This window comes from Lactuca virosa, chromosome 6 (assembly GCF_052849685.1).
Source record: "Lactuca virosa cultivar CGN04683 chromosome 6, Lactuca_virosa_CGN04683_v6, whole genome shotgun sequence".
NCBI classification, from domain to species: Eukaryota; Viridiplantae; Streptophyta; class Magnoliopsida; order Asterales; family Asteraceae; genus Lactuca; species Lactuca virosa.
The window spans coordinates 249,195,316-249,213,044 of NC_136431.1; the positions used below are offsets into that span (position 1 = coordinate 249,195,316).

The 17,729-nt window shown below is 41.6% G+C and overlaps 2 protein-coding genes across 2 annotated transcripts; both read right to left on the reverse strand.

Moving 5' to 3' along the window:
- Window positions 1-12,363: 12,363 nt before the first annotated feature.
- Window positions 12,364-14,364, reverse strand: LOC145122429 (uncharacterized). The gene is made up of 4 exons (XM_079058033.1): window positions 13,514-14,364; window positions 13,338-13,389; window positions 13,037-13,232; window positions 12,364-12,674 (listed from the first exon to the last, which is right to left on the reverse strand). The coding sequence occupies exons 1-4, from the start codon at window positions 14,362-14,364 to the stop codon at window positions 12,364-12,366; spliced, it is 1,410 nt and encodes a 469-aa protein (XP_078914159.1).
- A 33-nt stretch (window positions 14,365-14,397) lies between these two features.
- Window positions 14,398-15,036, reverse strand: LOC145122430 (uncharacterized). The gene has a single exon (XM_079058034.1). The coding sequence runs from the start codon at window positions 15,034-15,036 to the stop codon at window positions 14,398-14,400; it is 639 nt and encodes a 212-aa protein (XP_078914160.1).
- Window positions 15,037-17,729: the final 2,693 nt, after the last annotated feature.

Genomic DNA, 17,729 nt, shown 5'->3' on the forward strand with positions numbered 1-17,729 from the left:
TATTAATTGTATTTAGCATATGTTTTTATAACTATTGTAGCTCTTATATTAGGTTTATTGCCATAAAAACCCTTATACTTACATGAAGTGTGCGGTTATGTCCTAAGTCCAACTTTGTGTTCATTAATGTCTCACATTTAGGTAACTTTTGTCATTTTGGGCTTTTTATCTGGTTGTGAACAAGTAGTCGGTCACTTAAGGGCTTTTATGTAAATATAAGGGCAACCTTTGTGACTAAAATGCTACACTTATACGTTTTCACTGGAAGAAGAACTCCGACGTTTTGGGGCTTAGATATCTGTGCGAAGATGATCTTCTGAATAACGCTGGTGTTGAGATGGTGAAGATGATGGTTTCTTTATTGACGGTAATGGTGGTTGTAGTGACGAATGGGGGGGGGGGGGGTAGAGTGTTGTAACATTCCGTTTAAAAATAAAATAAATAAAATAAAATAAGTAAATAAATAAGATTAATTAATAAATAAATAATAAACCCCGAGATGTAATTTATATTTTTATTTTAGCCTTAATTCGTAATAATTTATTTCTGTTAGCCATAAGGAGTTAAGTGTCATAATTTCTGGAAATTGGGATCTATATTGTAACATATGGACTTGTATTGAAAGATTTTTGGTAGCAGGGGCTAAAGAGTAAATACTGGATCTGAATTGAGAAAGAATAGAGAGGGAGGGGCCGGAAGTGTCAAAATTAGTATGAAGTTTGGTGTTGGAGACGTGAAATAAAACTCGTTCCCTCCACCCTCTTGTTAACGGAAACACCAAACCCAAAACCTAGTTTTTCATAAGATCAACCGCCACTTGGTATCCAGCCACCGCCACCCCATTCTCTGTCGTTCCGATCAACCAAGACACCGGTGGACCCTTGTTGCCGGCAAAATCGTGAGACATCGAACACCACCATCACTGCTATTTCCGCTATCGATGAAGGCCAGATCTGCTAGCCGACATCGTGCTAGTCAGGGAGATCAGAGGACAAAGACCGGAGCCATTGCCGTCGCTGCACCGCTTCCATTGCAGAAGAAGCCATCGCCGAACGTCGTGACTGTCATTGTTGCTGTTCCGGTTCACTTCTTCTTCTCCATTTCTCTTCCACCGTTGCTTCTACCGCCGGTGACGACGAGGGCTGTCGGGAGGATCCGTCGAGACCGTAGAGGGAAGCTGCCATCGAGCGAAAGTGGCAGATTGTTGCATCGTTCTCGCTAAGCTAAACCTCAACCCTTTTGCCCCGTGTTCCTTCTATGGTAACGAACCTCTCCCACTGACTGCTACGCCGCCGCCACCCCGACGACCACCCTCTGATTCTCGTTGACGTCGCTGCCACCGTCGGCAGTGGCTGTGTTTATGTGTGTGTGTTTTACGTAAGTATTCCACTGTGTTGAATGTAATTTCGCATGTGTGTGTGTATGGGTGTTGTTTTCTGTTTGCATAATGGTGAGGTATTGCCGGAAAACGAAGAAGAAAACCTACCACCACCATAAGGTGGTGGCTGTCGCTTCCTGCCGCCGCCGACCACTATTTTTGGTGGCTGTATTGGGCTTAGCCTTGCTATTTTGGTGCTAGTGTGTGTGTGTGTGTGTGTTGTAAGAAATTGTATGTGTATTGGATTGTTGGGATTATTACTCAAACCGCCGCCGTGTGCGGGTGGCTGCCGCCTCCTGCCGCCATGGACCGCCACCGACCACCACTGCCCGAGGTGGCAGTGGGTGGTGCCCAATTTATAATTAAATATTTATTTAATTAGATAATCATTTAACTTTAGGGGCTGGAAACCCTAATATCAAGAAAACCCTAATTTTGGAGTTGGTCGGGACCCGCGTTAAAACTATTAATTAAACCTAAAACAATATTTAATAATTCTCCACAATTAACTTGATGTGATAATGGACTTAATGGATTAAGTCCTTAACAGGTTAAGTGAGGAACACTAACCCTAGTTATCATTTTATGTAAAAACCCTAGAATCGAGGCGCTCTATTTTGGGCAATAATCGGGCGCGTATTTGGGCTGTTGACTGGACTATTATTTCACTCGAAAACAACTAAGTCAAACCTTAATCAATCATACCCTTAAGTCATTAAGTCCTTAATGGGTTAAGTGTTCTCACTTAACCCTAATCGCCATTTCATGTGAAACCCTAATCGTCATTTCATGTGAAACCCTAATCATCATTTCATGTGAGGTGGTCACTGTTGCAAGTGACTATGACCTGTGATTGGGTATTGACTCAAGTATCTTCCTGTAGGTGATTGGAAGTGAGTTGAAGCTGGAAGAGTCCTTCATTGCTACAGTGGTTTCTGCACGCACATCGAGGTGAGTTTCGCCTCACTGTACCCGTGGGTTGAAGGCACCAATGTCGGCCCACTAGTATTGATTATCTACTAGTAAAGGGATGCTCTAGGGACTATATATAGTCATGTAGGATAGAATGAGGACTCTTGATCTAAGCTCTCTTACATGTTCCTTGTTTGGTTGTGGTTTTAGAGTAGGATCACTTGTCCGGGTGACTATCTCACCTCTGAGTATATACGGTTATGCATTCTTTGGATTGTTGATATTTAGTATGCTATTATCCTGTAGTGATCTATTAGATCTGTGTTATGGTATTGAGTATGTTGTTATGCTGTAGTGATTTGCTAGATCTGTGTTCTGGTATTGAGTATGATGATATACTATAGTGACCAGTTAGATCTGTCTCCTGGTATGGAGTCTGTTGCTTTGTGGTAATAACCTGTAGAACTGTATGTTATCTGTGCTTGCTGGTTATCAACTATGGAGTGCCCTTAGGGACTGTCGGTGGTTATGTAGGATAACCTGAGAACTCTTGGTCTAGGCTCTCTTGCATGTTCCTTGTTTGGTTGTGGCTCTAGAGTAGGACTATCTGTTCGGGTGGCTATCTCACATCTGGTTACTTATGGTTACACATTCTATGGGGGTAGCTGGTGGCAGGACTATATGTGGTGAGAGGATTAGTAGGCAGTAGTGAGCTATATGATTGTTGTTGCATGTATTATGTGCCTACTTGATCATGATCGTTTATATGTCGACATATCGTGTTTGGTTGGGTTGAGTCGGTCCTGCTTCGTGTGGTAGGCCAAGATACCCGGTGTGGGCCAATTGTAAGCTGTAGGCACGGAGGCTCGGGAGGAGCGGTAGGGTTGAGGCGGTATGCCAACAAACCCTGGGTATTCCAACCCGATGGTTGATTGGACCCGACATACTGGTATTCCAGCCAGAGGCTGATTGGGCAATATGCTTATGATACGAGGGTATTCCATCCCGATGATGTCTGGACCCATCGTGGACATGCCTGGTATTCCAGCCCGAGGCTGATTGGTCCAGGCATGAGTATTTGTGTTTATGCTTGTTTTGCGTGGGGGTATTTTGGGGGAAACTCACTAAGTTTTGTGCTTACAGTTTTGTTTATGGTTTTAGGTTCCTCAGATGATCAGAGGGGTAAGGCGAAGGCGTAACCGTACACATCCTTGGTTTTACAACAGATTGAATCTTGTAACACCTATTCCAGGTATTGATTGCTTATATCATTTTTATGGTTTTGTGCATGGACTCGGCGAGTTGGGTGCTCCAACTCGTCGAGTAGAGACTATATGGGGACGCGGGGTTTGGGTCCTACTCGACGAGTCGGAAGGCCCTGACTCGACGAGTAGGAGTTGTAGAGAGAAACCCTAAATTTTAGGGTTTGCACCCTATTTAAGGAACATAACCCGCCTCTTGTGGCCTCCCTTATCACCGTACTAGCCAGAGAAAACCCTAATTCGACCTTGCACCTTCTTGAGAGAGAGTAAGAGCTTTGTGAGTGATTTTTGGGGCATTTGTGAAGGATTCTAGAGTTTGAAGAGGAAGGAGCAAGGGGAGGAGCAGTAGATCCGACATCTACTTTGTCTTGGCCATCATTTTGCGGTATAAAGTGGTCACCTTGATCTCTAGTTGATTATATCCCTTTTCTTGGAAGTAAATGGCCATTTTTGGTGTAAAATGGAGTCAAGCTTGGATCTGGACTTATCACAAGGATATGGTTCCAGATCTGGGCCTCTCAAGGTCCCCAATGGCATAAAGTTGATCACTTTATGCATCCTAGCCCCTTTCCATGCACAAAAACCTTTGAAGAAGCATAATTTTGATGTTATAACCTTGGAGGGCCTTGCATGCACGTAAAGCTTGCAACTTTATGTGGTATCTGCACTAGGGGAGTTTGGATTTGAAGTTTGGGACCTTAGATTCACTGAAAAGGGCTGAACTTGGAAAGGACTGAAGGAACTCGTCGAGTCCCTTAGCTGAATCGACGAGTCGGGATAAGGTTTGCCCAATTTTCAGTTTCTGAATGAGTGCAGTGAAGGATTAGGGTTTTGGTCTGATTAGACATTAGTTTTCTGGTCATATGATGAGCTCGATGAGTCACTAGGGTGACTCGGCGAGTTGATGTGGGATATAGTGAAATGGACTCGGGAGGAACTCGACGAGTTGCTGGATGCACTCGACGAGTTGAGGTCAACATGGACTGTTGAGCTTGACTTGGACCAGGGTTGACTTTAAGGGTAGTTATGTGTAACATCGTGTTCTGGATTGTTTTGTGATTTAAGGCCCGTGGGCCTTAATCCGAGTATGAGAAGGTTTTGAGGCTTTGAAGGAGAAAGGTTTAGGCCCTTTTTGGGATATGGGTAAGGTAGGTTGTGTGATAAAAGAGTTCGATTTGTGCTTTAGAGCCCAAATGTATTGTTAAAGGCGCTGGTGCGGGGTTTTCATGAATTTGGATCTGAGTTCGAGTGGGCTTCAGGAGGAATAAAGTTTATAGAAGTGTGGGGATTCTCTTTACCTTTTCGTGGATATAAGGATCGTCAGAATCAGATTTATAACGAAGAAGTTATGGCCTTCGGAAGTTTCATGGTTTCAGGGTTAGCCGGGTACGCTGGGCATACACAAAGCGTACGCGGGGCGTACTAGTGAAGAAGGCAGTACGCTGAGCTTATTTTGGAGTACGCTGGGCGTACTGACCAGGATGGTCGCGAATGTTCTTCGGAGTACACTGGGCGTACCATATGTACGCTGGGCGTACGCCAATCAGACCTGAACCCTATTTTAGGGTCTTGGACCATATTTAAGCTCCTTATCTCATAACCTAACCCTAATATCTTCAGCCTCCATCCCTCTAAACCCTAGAAATCGACCCTAAGCCTCCATTGGATTGATTCTTGAGCTTTTTGGTGATTTAGTGAAGTTTTTGGTGCTTATTGTGGAAGAAGGGGTTCCTTGAGGAAGCATTGTTTGGCTTGGAGCTTGTGGATCCAAGCCCTAATCATATTGATCTAGCTCCAGGAAGCTTAAAGTTTGAATCTTGGTGGCTTTCTTATGTGGATTTAGTGGGGTGATGACTTGTTATGTTTGTCCTTGGAAGAAGAAGGAACCTTGAAAGAGAATAGCTTGAGCATCTAGCTTTTGGATCTGAGTTATACACCTGTTGGTGCATCTTCCAGAGGTATCAAATTCGAAACTTGCTCATTGTTGTGCTAGTTCTTGTTTTGAGTCCATTTTTAGGGTTTTATGTCCCAACCTTGGAACTTTATGAGTTTGATGAACTCTAGAGTATAATATATGTCCTTATAGATGCTTTTAGTCGTTTGGAATCATACAAATGAGATCTTGGTCGTCAGGATCTCTCCATGCATGAGATATGAGCATTCGTGGGAGTAAATAGTGAGTGTATCTGGGTTTTGGACTTTATCAGCCATGCAAAGGCTTAAAGTCACTGACTTTATGGGGTAAGAGCTGTTTGGGAGTCGAGATCTGTGATATGAGCTAAGGTCTAAACTGATTAAGACCAAATGAGTAGAAAGAGTGAACCTGTGAAGTACGCTGAGCGTAATTCCAGTACGCCCCGCGTACTGACCAAGTGTCCCCGATGGCTAATCTGGAATCGTGAGTACGCTGAGAGTACCAAGGGAGGTACGCCCCGTGTAACCTCACTGTGGACTTTTGGGCTAAGTCTCATTTTGGGCCTGGAGTTTGGGCTTGTTGCACAAGAGTTTTGGACCAGAGCATTATATATAATTATCAAACCAAGATAATTATCACAAAGACAATTATCTGCTAAATATCCCTGTTGGTGGGTCGGCATTGTGGCCTTAGACCCACCCCTACTGGAAGGTAACTCACCTCGTAAGGCTGACTGCTGAAATGCTGATTGGCAGATGTCCGACTGCTGCTCCGGTGATCCTCCGGCTATAAGTCCATAAAACACTTAATCAGACACTGATAACTAATCTTTGGGAAAAATGACTACCTTACCCCTGACCAAGTCAAAGTCAAAGTCAACTTCCAGTTGAGCCGACTCGCCGAGTTGGGCCGCAAACTCGTCGAGTCCCTATCCTTTCATCTGTCCTTCTTCACGCCTCTACTCGTCGAGTTTGGCAACGACTCGACGGGTTCTCCTTCTAAAACAACCCCGAATGAACCTTCATCCGACTCGCCAAGTTGTATGAACAACTCGTCGAGTTCATCTCCATCCTATGAACAAGTCCTACCCTTGACTCGCCGAGTTGTATGAACAACTCGTCGAGTTCATCTTCGAAAGTTGGGAGATTGCCTTGGACTCGCCGAGTCTGTTCATACACTCGTCGATTCCTATGATTTCTAGGTCTATGGCTAAGTCCAATGCGTTGGGTCACTCCCCCGGACCCCTCTAAGACCACTCTAACACTCACTGGGTTCCTTCGAACCATAACAGAAAAGGGGAGTGAAGTCATGGACTCGCCGAGTCCCAAGAACGACTCGCCGAGTCGAGAATTACCAAGTCTCATTTCTCGATTTCTGTTGTACAACACTTGACCAAAAGATAGATTTAGGCTTCTAAGATCGATCTAGCACGTAAAGTTACAAAATTTACGTGCATGCATGGGACTATGAGCTCAAATGGCCCTAAATGAGACTCTTAAGATGCATGGGGATCTCCAAGGCTCTAAAATCAGTCCCTTTCTGCCTTGTAACCCCTTAAAGACCTTGGATCTGAAGTCTTAGCCCCCAATCATGCTTGCACTCATGATTGACCACCAAGAATGGCTCCTAAAAGCCCTAAATCACCCCAAAAGGGGATCTAAAACATGAAAGAGCAAGGTATCAACTTTATACCTCTAAAGAACTGCAAAGGGTGCACAAACTTGAACTCCTCTGGCCTCCTCTTGATTCCTCAAGCCTTTCTCTTCCTTCTTATGTTCCAAAATCACCAAAAACCACCACAAAGGCCTTATATCTTTACACAAACGATTAGGGTTTGATATGGAGAGTTCTGAGAGCAATAGGGACGAAGGGAAGCTGAATGAGATGCTTAAATAGGGTGCAATCCCTTAGATTAGGGTTTTGTTCAAATAGCGCCTACTCGTCGAGTCGGTTTGCCAACTCGTCGAGTAGGTCACTAAACTCCCGTGTCCAAAGTCGATTCTACTCGACGAGTTGGACCTTCAACTCACCGAGTCCCAGGCCAAAATGTTATAATTACTTGAATGAAAGTACGTACCAGGAACCGGGTGCTACAAATCTCCCCCACTTATTTTAGACTTCGTCCTCGAAGTCTGCTGCTCGATCCTGAAAAAGCTCTGGGTAATGCTCCATCATCTCGTCCTCCGGCTCCCACGTCCATTCCGAGCCCTTTCGGTGCTGCTATTGCACCTTCACCAGCTTGACCCTCTTGTTCCTCAGATCCTTCGACTTCCGGTCGAGGATCGCCACAGGCCGCTCAATGTAGTTCAGGCTGTCATCCACCTGAATATCCTCCAGAGGTACCACTGCCGAGTCGTCCACCAAGCACTTCTGCAGCTGGGAGAGATGAAAAGTGCTATGGATCTGACTGAGTTCCGCTGGCAGATCCGGCCTATACGCCACCTTGCCCACCCGGGCTATAACCCTGAAGGGTCCAATATACCTGGGGCCCAGCTTGCCCCGCTTCGTGAATCGGATGACGCCCTTCCATGGCGACACCTTCAGGAGGACCATATCCCCGACCTGGAACTCCAGGTCTGACCGTCGCTTGTCGGCATAGCTTTTCTGCCGACTCTGAGCAGTCTGAAGCCTGCTCCTAACCTGCTGGATCTTCTCTGTAGTCTTGAGTAGCACTTCGGTACTCCCCATGACTCTTTGCCCAACCTCTCCCCAGCATATCGGGGTCCTGCACTTCCTCCCATACAACATCTCGAAAGGAGGACAGTCGATACTCGCATGATAGCTATTGTTATAGGAGAACTCCGCCAACGGGAGGTAAGTATCCCAACTACCTCCGAAGTATAAAACACACGCCCGCAGCATATCCTCCAGAGTTTAGATGGTCCGCTCGCTCTGACCATCCGTCTGCGGGTGGATGGTGGTGCTAAAATGCAGTCGAGTACCCAGCTCGTCATGAAACTTCTTCCAAAACCTGGAAGTGAACCGCACGTCCCTGTCTGAAATCACTAAAACTGGCTCCCCGTGCCACGCCACTACTTCCCGGATGTAGATGTCGGCCAACTTTTCGGCCGAAATACTCTCCTGGATCGGAATAAAATGGGCACTCTTCGTCAATCGATCAACCATGACCCAGATCGAATCCACCCCTCGCGCGGTCCTGAGAAGCTTCATAATGAAGTCGATAGTAATATCCTCCCACTTCCACAACGGGATATCCAACGACTGGACCTTACCGTGAGGTCTCTGGTGCTCAGCCTTGACCTTCCTGCAGGTCAGGCACCGTTCCACAAACCATGCTACGTCCCTCTTCATACAGGGCCACCAATAATCAAGACGAAGATTCCTGTACATCTTCGTCGCCCCGGGATGGATGGAAAACCTGGATTGTACGATGGAGGGTAATGTGGATATTAAGGGTAATAAGGTGATCTTGACCACCTAAACAAAGTACCCTATGCATGTCTGTCACAAGGGAATCCACATGTTGGTTGCGTGCTTGTTGATTGTCTCTAAAGGTATAGAACTCTTCTCTAAACTCCACCATCTCAGTATTTATCTCACAAACACTATCATAAAGTTCAGAATAGTCACGATGCAAACGTCGATTGTCTTCATGCAACCTACGAAATTATTGCATATACATGTCATGATGGGGATGCATGACAGACTCTTGCTGCACTAGAGCAGCAGCATCAGGTATGGTTGCATCAGGAATGGGTTCATCCTCATCAGAATCAGGATTGGGCTCGGGCATCGGAACACCTAAATTGGAACAAAGGCGCCAAACAGTGTTGTGTATGGGGTTTGAAAATCGAAGAAGCTCAGAATTTTGATGATCGATGCTGAGGTAATCACGGCTATCAACAGCCCAATAAATGGCCTCTGTTGCATAATCTATATGGAACAAATGCATATGTTGCAAGATGTTTTCCGTAAGGCGAGTTTCTCCTTCAATGACATCGAGACCGGGTGGAAAGCAAATGGAAAGAGCTGGGTGTTCGAGGATAATTGTGATTATACCCCCACAAAGTAATTTACCACTGGTGCTGCGGGATATTTTTCAACAATTTGAAAATAATCCATAATCCAAAATCAGGAAGTTGATTTGGGTTGTGGATCATACACCACATAAGCTCTAATTCTTTTTGGCCAGCCTTGCTTATTTCATTTTGTGGAAATACAATAGAGGCAATGATGCGATGAGTGACCTTAAAAACAGGATGAATGATACTTGATGCTTTGGTAGCACTTGGAAAATATCTCAATCCTGAAATTCTCTCCCAAAAAGCTTTAACATCCTCTTGAAATGGAAAATTAAATATGTGAAACGGGCTGCAAGTGTTAGCAATTGGAGCACCAATGAGTTCATGTAATTGATTTTTATGCAACTGATAATTACGGCTAAAAGCACGGAATGAGAGATACTCGGTTCGATGATTGAAGGAAACAGATGACAGAAATTCAAGAGTAGGTTGGACATACCCAACATCATGCAATGACAACAAACCTTCCCATCCAATGTTTCTGAACAAAACACGGACTTGGTCATGTATATGGAGGGACTCAAGAGTGGGCATGTCCGCAAATTCTGTGCTGCGCGCCCCCGACTAAGAAAATTATGATACCTAGCTTCTTGTTGAGAGTCTAAGAATGCCAATTCACTCGAATTTTGGCATGGAGGGTTTGGGACACATTGACTAACACTAGAGTCAACGACTCTAGAACGCTTGGAATTACCCTTTTTACCACCCCCACGAGATGATGAAGCCATGAGATAAACGGAACTTAGACACAAAAATTTGACTTTTAAGCACAATACACAATCACTTCAAAGGACCAACACACAATTAACACTCAATTTAACAGTTTAAGCACAAAGATTGAAGCTTTTTGACTAACAATGCAAAGTCAATGAATTGGAAAGAGAATACCCGATTTAGAGCTTGAAACACGAATTTGTTGCTTGAAATCACTTGTAAACTCTTCCACAATGCTTCCCCAAGCTTATTATACAAGCAATTTGAAGAAATTAGAACAAAATTTTCGGACCCCAATTTCTAGGGTTCTTCCAAAAATCCGAAAATCACCATTAAAATGTTGTTTTGAAGCTTCTTGAGTGTAAGGAAGAAGAAAGGAGAGTGAAAAATCATACCTTGATTTCTTAAATCCATGGAAAATTGAATAATTGAGATGTATGTGTATGTGCGGTCGTGTGCGATGAAGGGAAATAAGAGAACATGAGAGTCACGACTGGAATGAAAGAAAGGAAGCTGCGATTTGCTTAAAACTTGTTTTTTTTCTATACAGACCATGTTACACGGCCCATGTAATGGTAAGAGTAATGTTACACGACCGTGTAACATAAAAATTCCGGAAACTAAAACCCATTACACGGCCGTGTTTTGCAAAGGTATGCATTACACGGCCCGTGTAATGCTCTGTGAGACGCACATATATTTTTCTTATTTTCACACCCGCTCACTTCCAATGCTCATAAAAATGATTTTTAGACTCCACTAATTATTCTAAGAACCTTGGAACACAAAAACTTGAAAGAAAATGTCCATACAAAATTTTTACAAATATGACTAAAATACCCTCGAGTTGCCTCTCGGGTAGCTGCCCTTGTTTAAAGTCGGTAGCTCGACATGGACCCCAATAATTTGTCAATCTTGGTACTTTGGATCCGCTACTTCTTCCACTTCCTCATTTTTGACTTCAAATCCTTCATAATAAGGCTTTAAACGATGACCGTTCACCTTAAAGATCTTCCCGGTTTTCTCACTTGTGATTTCTATTGCACCATGCTCAAAAATATTAGTGATAACAAATGGTCCCACCCAACAGGACCTTAATTTACCAGGAATTAATATAAAATGAGAGTGGTAAAGTAATACCTTTTGACCTTTTTCAAATACATTGCATGAAATCATCTTGTCATGGTATGCTTTTGTCTTTTCCTTGTAAAGAACTTCATTTTCATACGCTTCATCGCGGATCTACTCAAGCTCTTGAATGTCAAGCTTCCTCTTCTTTACCGATATATTTAAATGCATATTGAATTGCTTGACTGCCCAATAGGCTCTATGCTCCAACTCAACGGGTAATCGACATGGCTTCCCAAAAACAATACGATATGGAGACATCCCAATTGGAGTTTTGAATGCTGTGCGATATGCCCATAAGGCATCATCAAGACGAGTACTCTAATCTATCCTTGTTGTATTGACAGTTTTCTCCAAAATACCATTGATTTGTCGATTGCTCACTTCTGCTTGTCCGTTTGTTTGTGGATGATATGCTGTGGAAACTTTATGAGTAACACCATACTTCTTCAAGACACTTCTAAGCATACGATTGCAAAAATGTGAACCACGATCACTGATTAAGGATTTTGGAACACCAAATCTGGAGAAGATGTTAGCCTTCAAAAAATCTATCACAACTTTTGAATCGTTGGTACGGGTGGCTTTTGCTTCCACCCACTTTGAAACATAATCCACAGCTAAAAGGATGTAAGTAAAACCCGAAGATGATGGGAAAGGTCCCATGAAATCAACGAACCAAACATCGAAAATTTTGCAAACTAAAATGGTATTAAGGGGAATTTTATTCTTTGAGCTTAAAGAACCCATCTTTTGACACATATCACAGCTTGCACAAAAAACGTAAGAGTCATGGATAATACTTGGCCAGTAAAATCCACTCTCTAATACTTTTCTTGCAGTTCTTTGAGGACCAAAATGTCCTCCACAAGCATAAGAGTGACAAAATGTTAAGATAGAAAGTACCTCATGTTGTTCCACACATCGTCTAATCATTTGATAAGCATTATATTTCCACAAATATGGCTCATCCCATACGTACCTCTTGGCTTCTTTCTTGATTTTATCTTTTTACCATTGAGTAAAATCTGGTGGAAATTGATTTGTGACGATGTAGTTCACAATATCGGCATACCATGGGGCAACTTTTGCTGAAAATAGATTCTCATCAGGAAATGCATCATGAATGTGAGTCGAGTCATCGGGAGAAACAATCCTGCTAAGATGATCAGCCACAAGGTTTGACTTTCCGCTCTTGTCCTTGATTTCAATATCAAACTCTTGTAAGAGTAATACCCATTGAATGAGTCTAGGCTTCGAATCCTTCTTTGGAAGTAGGTACCTAATAGCTGCATGATCAGAATAAACAATCACTTTAGAACCTAGTAAATATTGACAGAAATTTTCTAAAGCAAAGACAATAGATAACAATTCTTTCTCAGTTGTCGAATAATTGGCTTGCGCACTATCAAGTGTTTTTGAGGAATAATAAATGAAATGAGGAACTCGGTCTTTTCTTTTCCCTAACACTGCACCAACCGCGTGATTGCTATCATCACACATGATTTCAAATGGTAAACTCCAATTCGGTGATTGAAGTATTGGTGCAGAAATTAACAACTCCTTCAGCTGATCAAAAACTTGCTTGCACTCTTTGGAAAATTCGAATTCTCATCTTTTTGTAGGAGCTCACACATAGGACGAGATATCTTGGAAAAATCTTTGATGAATCTTCTATAAAAACCTGCATGACCAAGATATAAGCGTACCTCACAAATGCAAGTGGGATAAGGTAAAGACTTAATGACATTAATTTTTTCTTTGTCTACCTCTAGACCCTTAGAAGACACAACATGACCAAGTATGAGACCTTTATGAACCATAAAATGACATTTTTCATAATTCAAAACAAGGTTGGTCTCAATACATCTTTGCAAAATCTTTTTCAAATTACCCAAACATTCATGAAAAGAATTACCATATACAGTGAAATCGTTCATAAACACTTCAATGATTTCCTCAACATACTACGAAAAAATACATACCATGCACCTTTGAAAAGTGGCGGGAGCATTGCTAAGTCCAAAAGGCATCCGCCTATATGCAAATGTTCCGAAGGGACATGTGAAAGTGGTTTTTTTCTTGATCCTCGGGTGCAACGGGTATTTGGTGAAAACCGGAATACCCATCCAAGCAACAATAGTGTGTTTTTCATGCTAACCTTTCCAACATTTGATCAATGAAGGGAAGTGGGAAATGGTCTTTTCGGGTTGAGGAATTGAGTCTTCTATAATCTATGCAAACTCTCCACCCGTTTTGCACATGTGTGGGGACTAATTCACCTTGGTCATTCTTTGTAAAGGTAATACCTGTCTTCTTTGGTACAACTTGGACCGGGCTTACCCACTTGCTATCTGATATAGGATAGATCATCCCCGCATTCAACAACTTCATAATCTCTTTCTTCACAACCTCCATCATTGGAGGATTCAAACGCCTTTGAGCTTCTCGTGAAGGCTTGTAATATTCTTCCATAAGGATCTTGTGCATGCAAAGTGAAGGACTTAGCCCTTTGATGTCGGCTATAGTCCACCCAATGGCTTCCATATACTCTTTCAAAGTGGTGACAAGCTCTTCTTCTTCTTTTATTGTTAACTTTGTGGGAATGATTATGGGTAAAGTCTCTTTCTCTCCAAGATATGCATACTTGAGATGCTCGGGTAAAGTCTTGAGTTCCAACTCTAGTGCCTGCACAATAGATGGGACGAGTTTCTCATTAGGCATCGATAATTTCAGTTTTGGAACATCAAACCTCATTTTCTTCTTTTGATCCATGTAAGATACAACTTCCATAATCTCGTCATCAATTTTGAATTTCTTGGAAAGTTTTTCCACTCCATCCTTTTGAAGATTCCTGTCTAAAATAAGAGCTAACACATCAAGATTAGACAAATCAAAACACTCTTCGGTTAATGGTTCAATGACATCCATAAAATTCAAAGATGAAATATCACTTGGATATCTCATAGAATCATAGATGTTGAAATTTATCACCTCTCCATCAAACTCCATGGACAATGTACCATCATAAACATCAATTTTTGTCTAGGCTGTTTTCAAAAAGGGTCTTCCTAGAAGAATTGAACTCAAATTTGGTGAGTCATCATCATCCATGTCAAGGACATAAAAATCTGCTGGAAATACTAGTTCATTCACTTGGACTAACACATCTTCTAGCACACCTTTTGGATGTATCAAAGATCGATCAGCCAATTGAATGATCACCCCGGTCTTCTTCAATATGCCAATATTTAAACTTTTGAAAATAGAATATGGCAAAACATTGATAGAAGCTACAAGGTCTAGCATAGCTTGTGGAACATGAAGATTACCTAACTTGCAAGGAACCGTGAAAACACCTGGATCCTTGTATTTTTGAGGTAGTATTTTCTGTAACACTGCAGATACATTTTCACCTACTTTGACTGTTTCATTCCCTTTTAATTTTTTCTTAGAAGTGCATAATTCCTTAAGGAATTTAGCATACCTAGGGACTTGCTTGATGGCATCAATAAGAGGAATATTTACCTCAACCTTTCTGAACATATCCATGATCTCATTGTCTTCCCTTTCACGCTTTGACTTGCTTAACCTTGTGGGAAATGGAGGAGGAGTGACTTTTACTTTAATGGGAACTTGCTTTAAAGGTGCTTTTAACTTTTCTTCTTCTTTCTCTAACTCCATCTCTTCTTATTCTTCAATCATTTTTGGAGCTTCATATTCTTTGCCATTTCTCAAAGTGATGGCACATGCACTATGCTTTGGATTCTTTTATGTTTGTGCGGGTAGTTTGCCTTGTTACTCCAATTTACTCATTGAAGTGGCGAGTTGAGTCATTTGTTGCTCCAAAGTCTCGATACTCGCCTTGGTCTCATTTTAAAATGTTTGAGTAATCATGGATAAACTCTTGACAATGTCTTCCAAAGACATTCCTGATCCGCTTGAACTACTTCCTTGTTGCATGTTTTGAGGTTGGAATTGAGATTGATGAGGAGGTTGATTTGGCTGGAAATGTGGTTGATAATTTTGTTGGTGATGCATTTGATTTTGAAATGGAGGTCTTGGTTGATAAGATGGTGGCCTTGGCTGAAAATTGGCATTGGGTTGGTGCCAATTTGGATTTCTTCTTGGATGAAAGTTTCCTTGCTGTTGACTTGAAAATCCCATAGCTTGAACTGGCTCTATATCTTCTTGTAACATCGGGCACATATCAGTGGGGTGTCCAACTTGGGTACAAATACCACAAGGTCTAACTGCTGGTGGTTGCACACCCTTGTCCTTAGCAAGCATCATCACTACTTTAGTCAACTCAGAAAGTCGACTCTCAATTTTTGGGGTAGAAATTTCTTTCACTCCTCTTGGTGCATCACTGTACCATTCTTCTTCTTGAGTTGTATGCTTGGACTCTTCTGCCATGTTCTTGATAAGAGCTCTGATTTCTGTTGGATTTTTATCAGCTATTGATCCACCACTAGATGCATTGAGCAATCTTCTATCCCAAGATGACATTCCTTCACAAAAGTATTGCAACAATTGATACTCTGAAATCCCATGTTTTGGACATCTTGAACATAATTTCTTCAACCGTTCCTAGTAAGTATGCAAGGCTTCTCTCTTTTGTTGCTTGATACCAATGATTTCCCTGCATAAGGCTGAAGCTCTTATCTTTGGAAAATATTTGTCCAAAAACATTCTTGCAAGTTCATTCCGTGTTGTGACTGACCCCGGTGGTAAGTCATATAACCAATCATTGGCTGAATCTTGTAAAGCAAAGGGGAATGCCCTTAACTTGATTTGATCTTCAGTAACTTCATGTGGCTTCATACCCACACAGACAACATGAAATTCCTTGAGGAATTTATGTGGGTCTTCATTCTCAAGACCACAGAATGAAGGTAACAAGTGAATGAGTCTGGATTTGAGTTCAAAGTTTATTGCTGCAGGATAATTGATGCATAATGGTTGTTGGGTAACATCTTGAGTGGCCCACTGTCTAAAGGTTTGTTCGGGGTGGTGGATTTGGGGGATTTTGGTTTCCTCCATGGTTGTCTCCCATGGTAGGCGTAGGAATAAAAGTTTCAGATTCGGGTAAAGGTGAAGATAGTGGGGTGGAATTTTTGGATGTTGGTGAAGATGTGGTTGAAGGATTTGATGAAGAAACTCTGGATTGTTGTTGTTTCTTTAAAATTCTGGCTTGATTCCTTCTTTGTTTTGCATATTTCTCTATCTCCAAATCAACTGGTAAAGGTGTACCCGTGCTAAAAGATCTTGGCATAAACAATTAGTACTACCGTATCCCCGACAACGACGCCAATTTGTTTGGTGGTCAAACCAACAAATAATGGGATAAAATAATAACAATAAAACTCTAGTCACTGCTATTACTTACACTAAAGATAGTATAGAGTAAGCAAGGTCGGTCCACAGGAATACATGACTACTTATTTAGCCACATTCTCACACATCATACAATCAATGTTAAAATGGGGGATTATGTTTGAACTCGAATTAGACTTCATAAATAAACAAGATTAATAACAAAATTCAGTAAAAGAAATACATTTCTGATTCCGATTCCTATACAAGTGTTGTGTTATAAGATGTAATATGACTGTGATCCATATTCAATCTAGGTTGGTAATTTAGATATTAATAAACTCTAATATCTAAATTGACAAAAGTGTTCTATTCAAAGCATGTTCTTCAAATAAAACTGAAGGGTTTTGAGCATTCTAACACTCCTATTGTGTACATGCAACCCTATAAACCTTGGATCTATGTTTTCTCTATTATACATGCAAATATTCTATATTCCAAGTTTTTATCCTAACTAGCATAATATGAAGCAACTATACTACAAGAGACTAGTAGAATGACATACCTTTTTATGGAGCTTGAAGTCTTGAACCTTTAAGAGCTTAGCCCCAATAGTGTAGAAGCCTCAAGTAGAATCACAAATCACCAAAACCACCTTGGAAAACTTGAGAGAATAGCAAGCACTTCTAGAAATCGGTCCACCCTTTGTCCTCACACACTAGTGCCAATTTCAAGTGCCAAGGACCTCTTTATATAGTATGGAGGATTAGGGTTACATTCATGTAAACCCTAATACCCATGACCTTTCATTTCCATAGGATCCATGGGTTAAACACTCCATGGACTATCCATGAAAGCTTAGCCCAACCTAAATGAACTTGGGCCATTCCATATATATATATATATATATATATATATATATATATATATATATATATATATATATATATATATATATATATATATATATATATATATATATATATATATATATAAGAGTCATTATTTAATTAGTGCCTTTTTGATCACTAAATTAATTCTAAATTAATTCTTGATCAATA

Excerpts from the sequence above, each read along its gene's own strand:
- LOC145122429 (XM_079058033.1), bottom strand. The coding sequence starts at position 14,364 with ATGGAGTTTGATGGAGAGGTGATAAATTTCAACATCTATGATTCTATG. Across the intron at positions 13,390-13,513 it reads ATTGATCAAATGTTGGAAAG|GCGGATGCCTTTTGGACTTA; the intron begins GTTAGCATGAAA and ends ATTTGCATATAG. Across the intron at positions 13,233-13,337 it reads CCACTTTTCAAAGGTGCATG|ATTTTGCAAAGATGTATTGA; the intron begins GTATGTATTTTT and ends AATTTGAAAAAG.
- LOC145122430 (XM_079058034.1), bottom strand. The coding sequence starts at position 15,036 with ATGGAGTTAGAGAAAGAAGAAGAAAAGTTAAAAGCACCTTTAAAGCAA.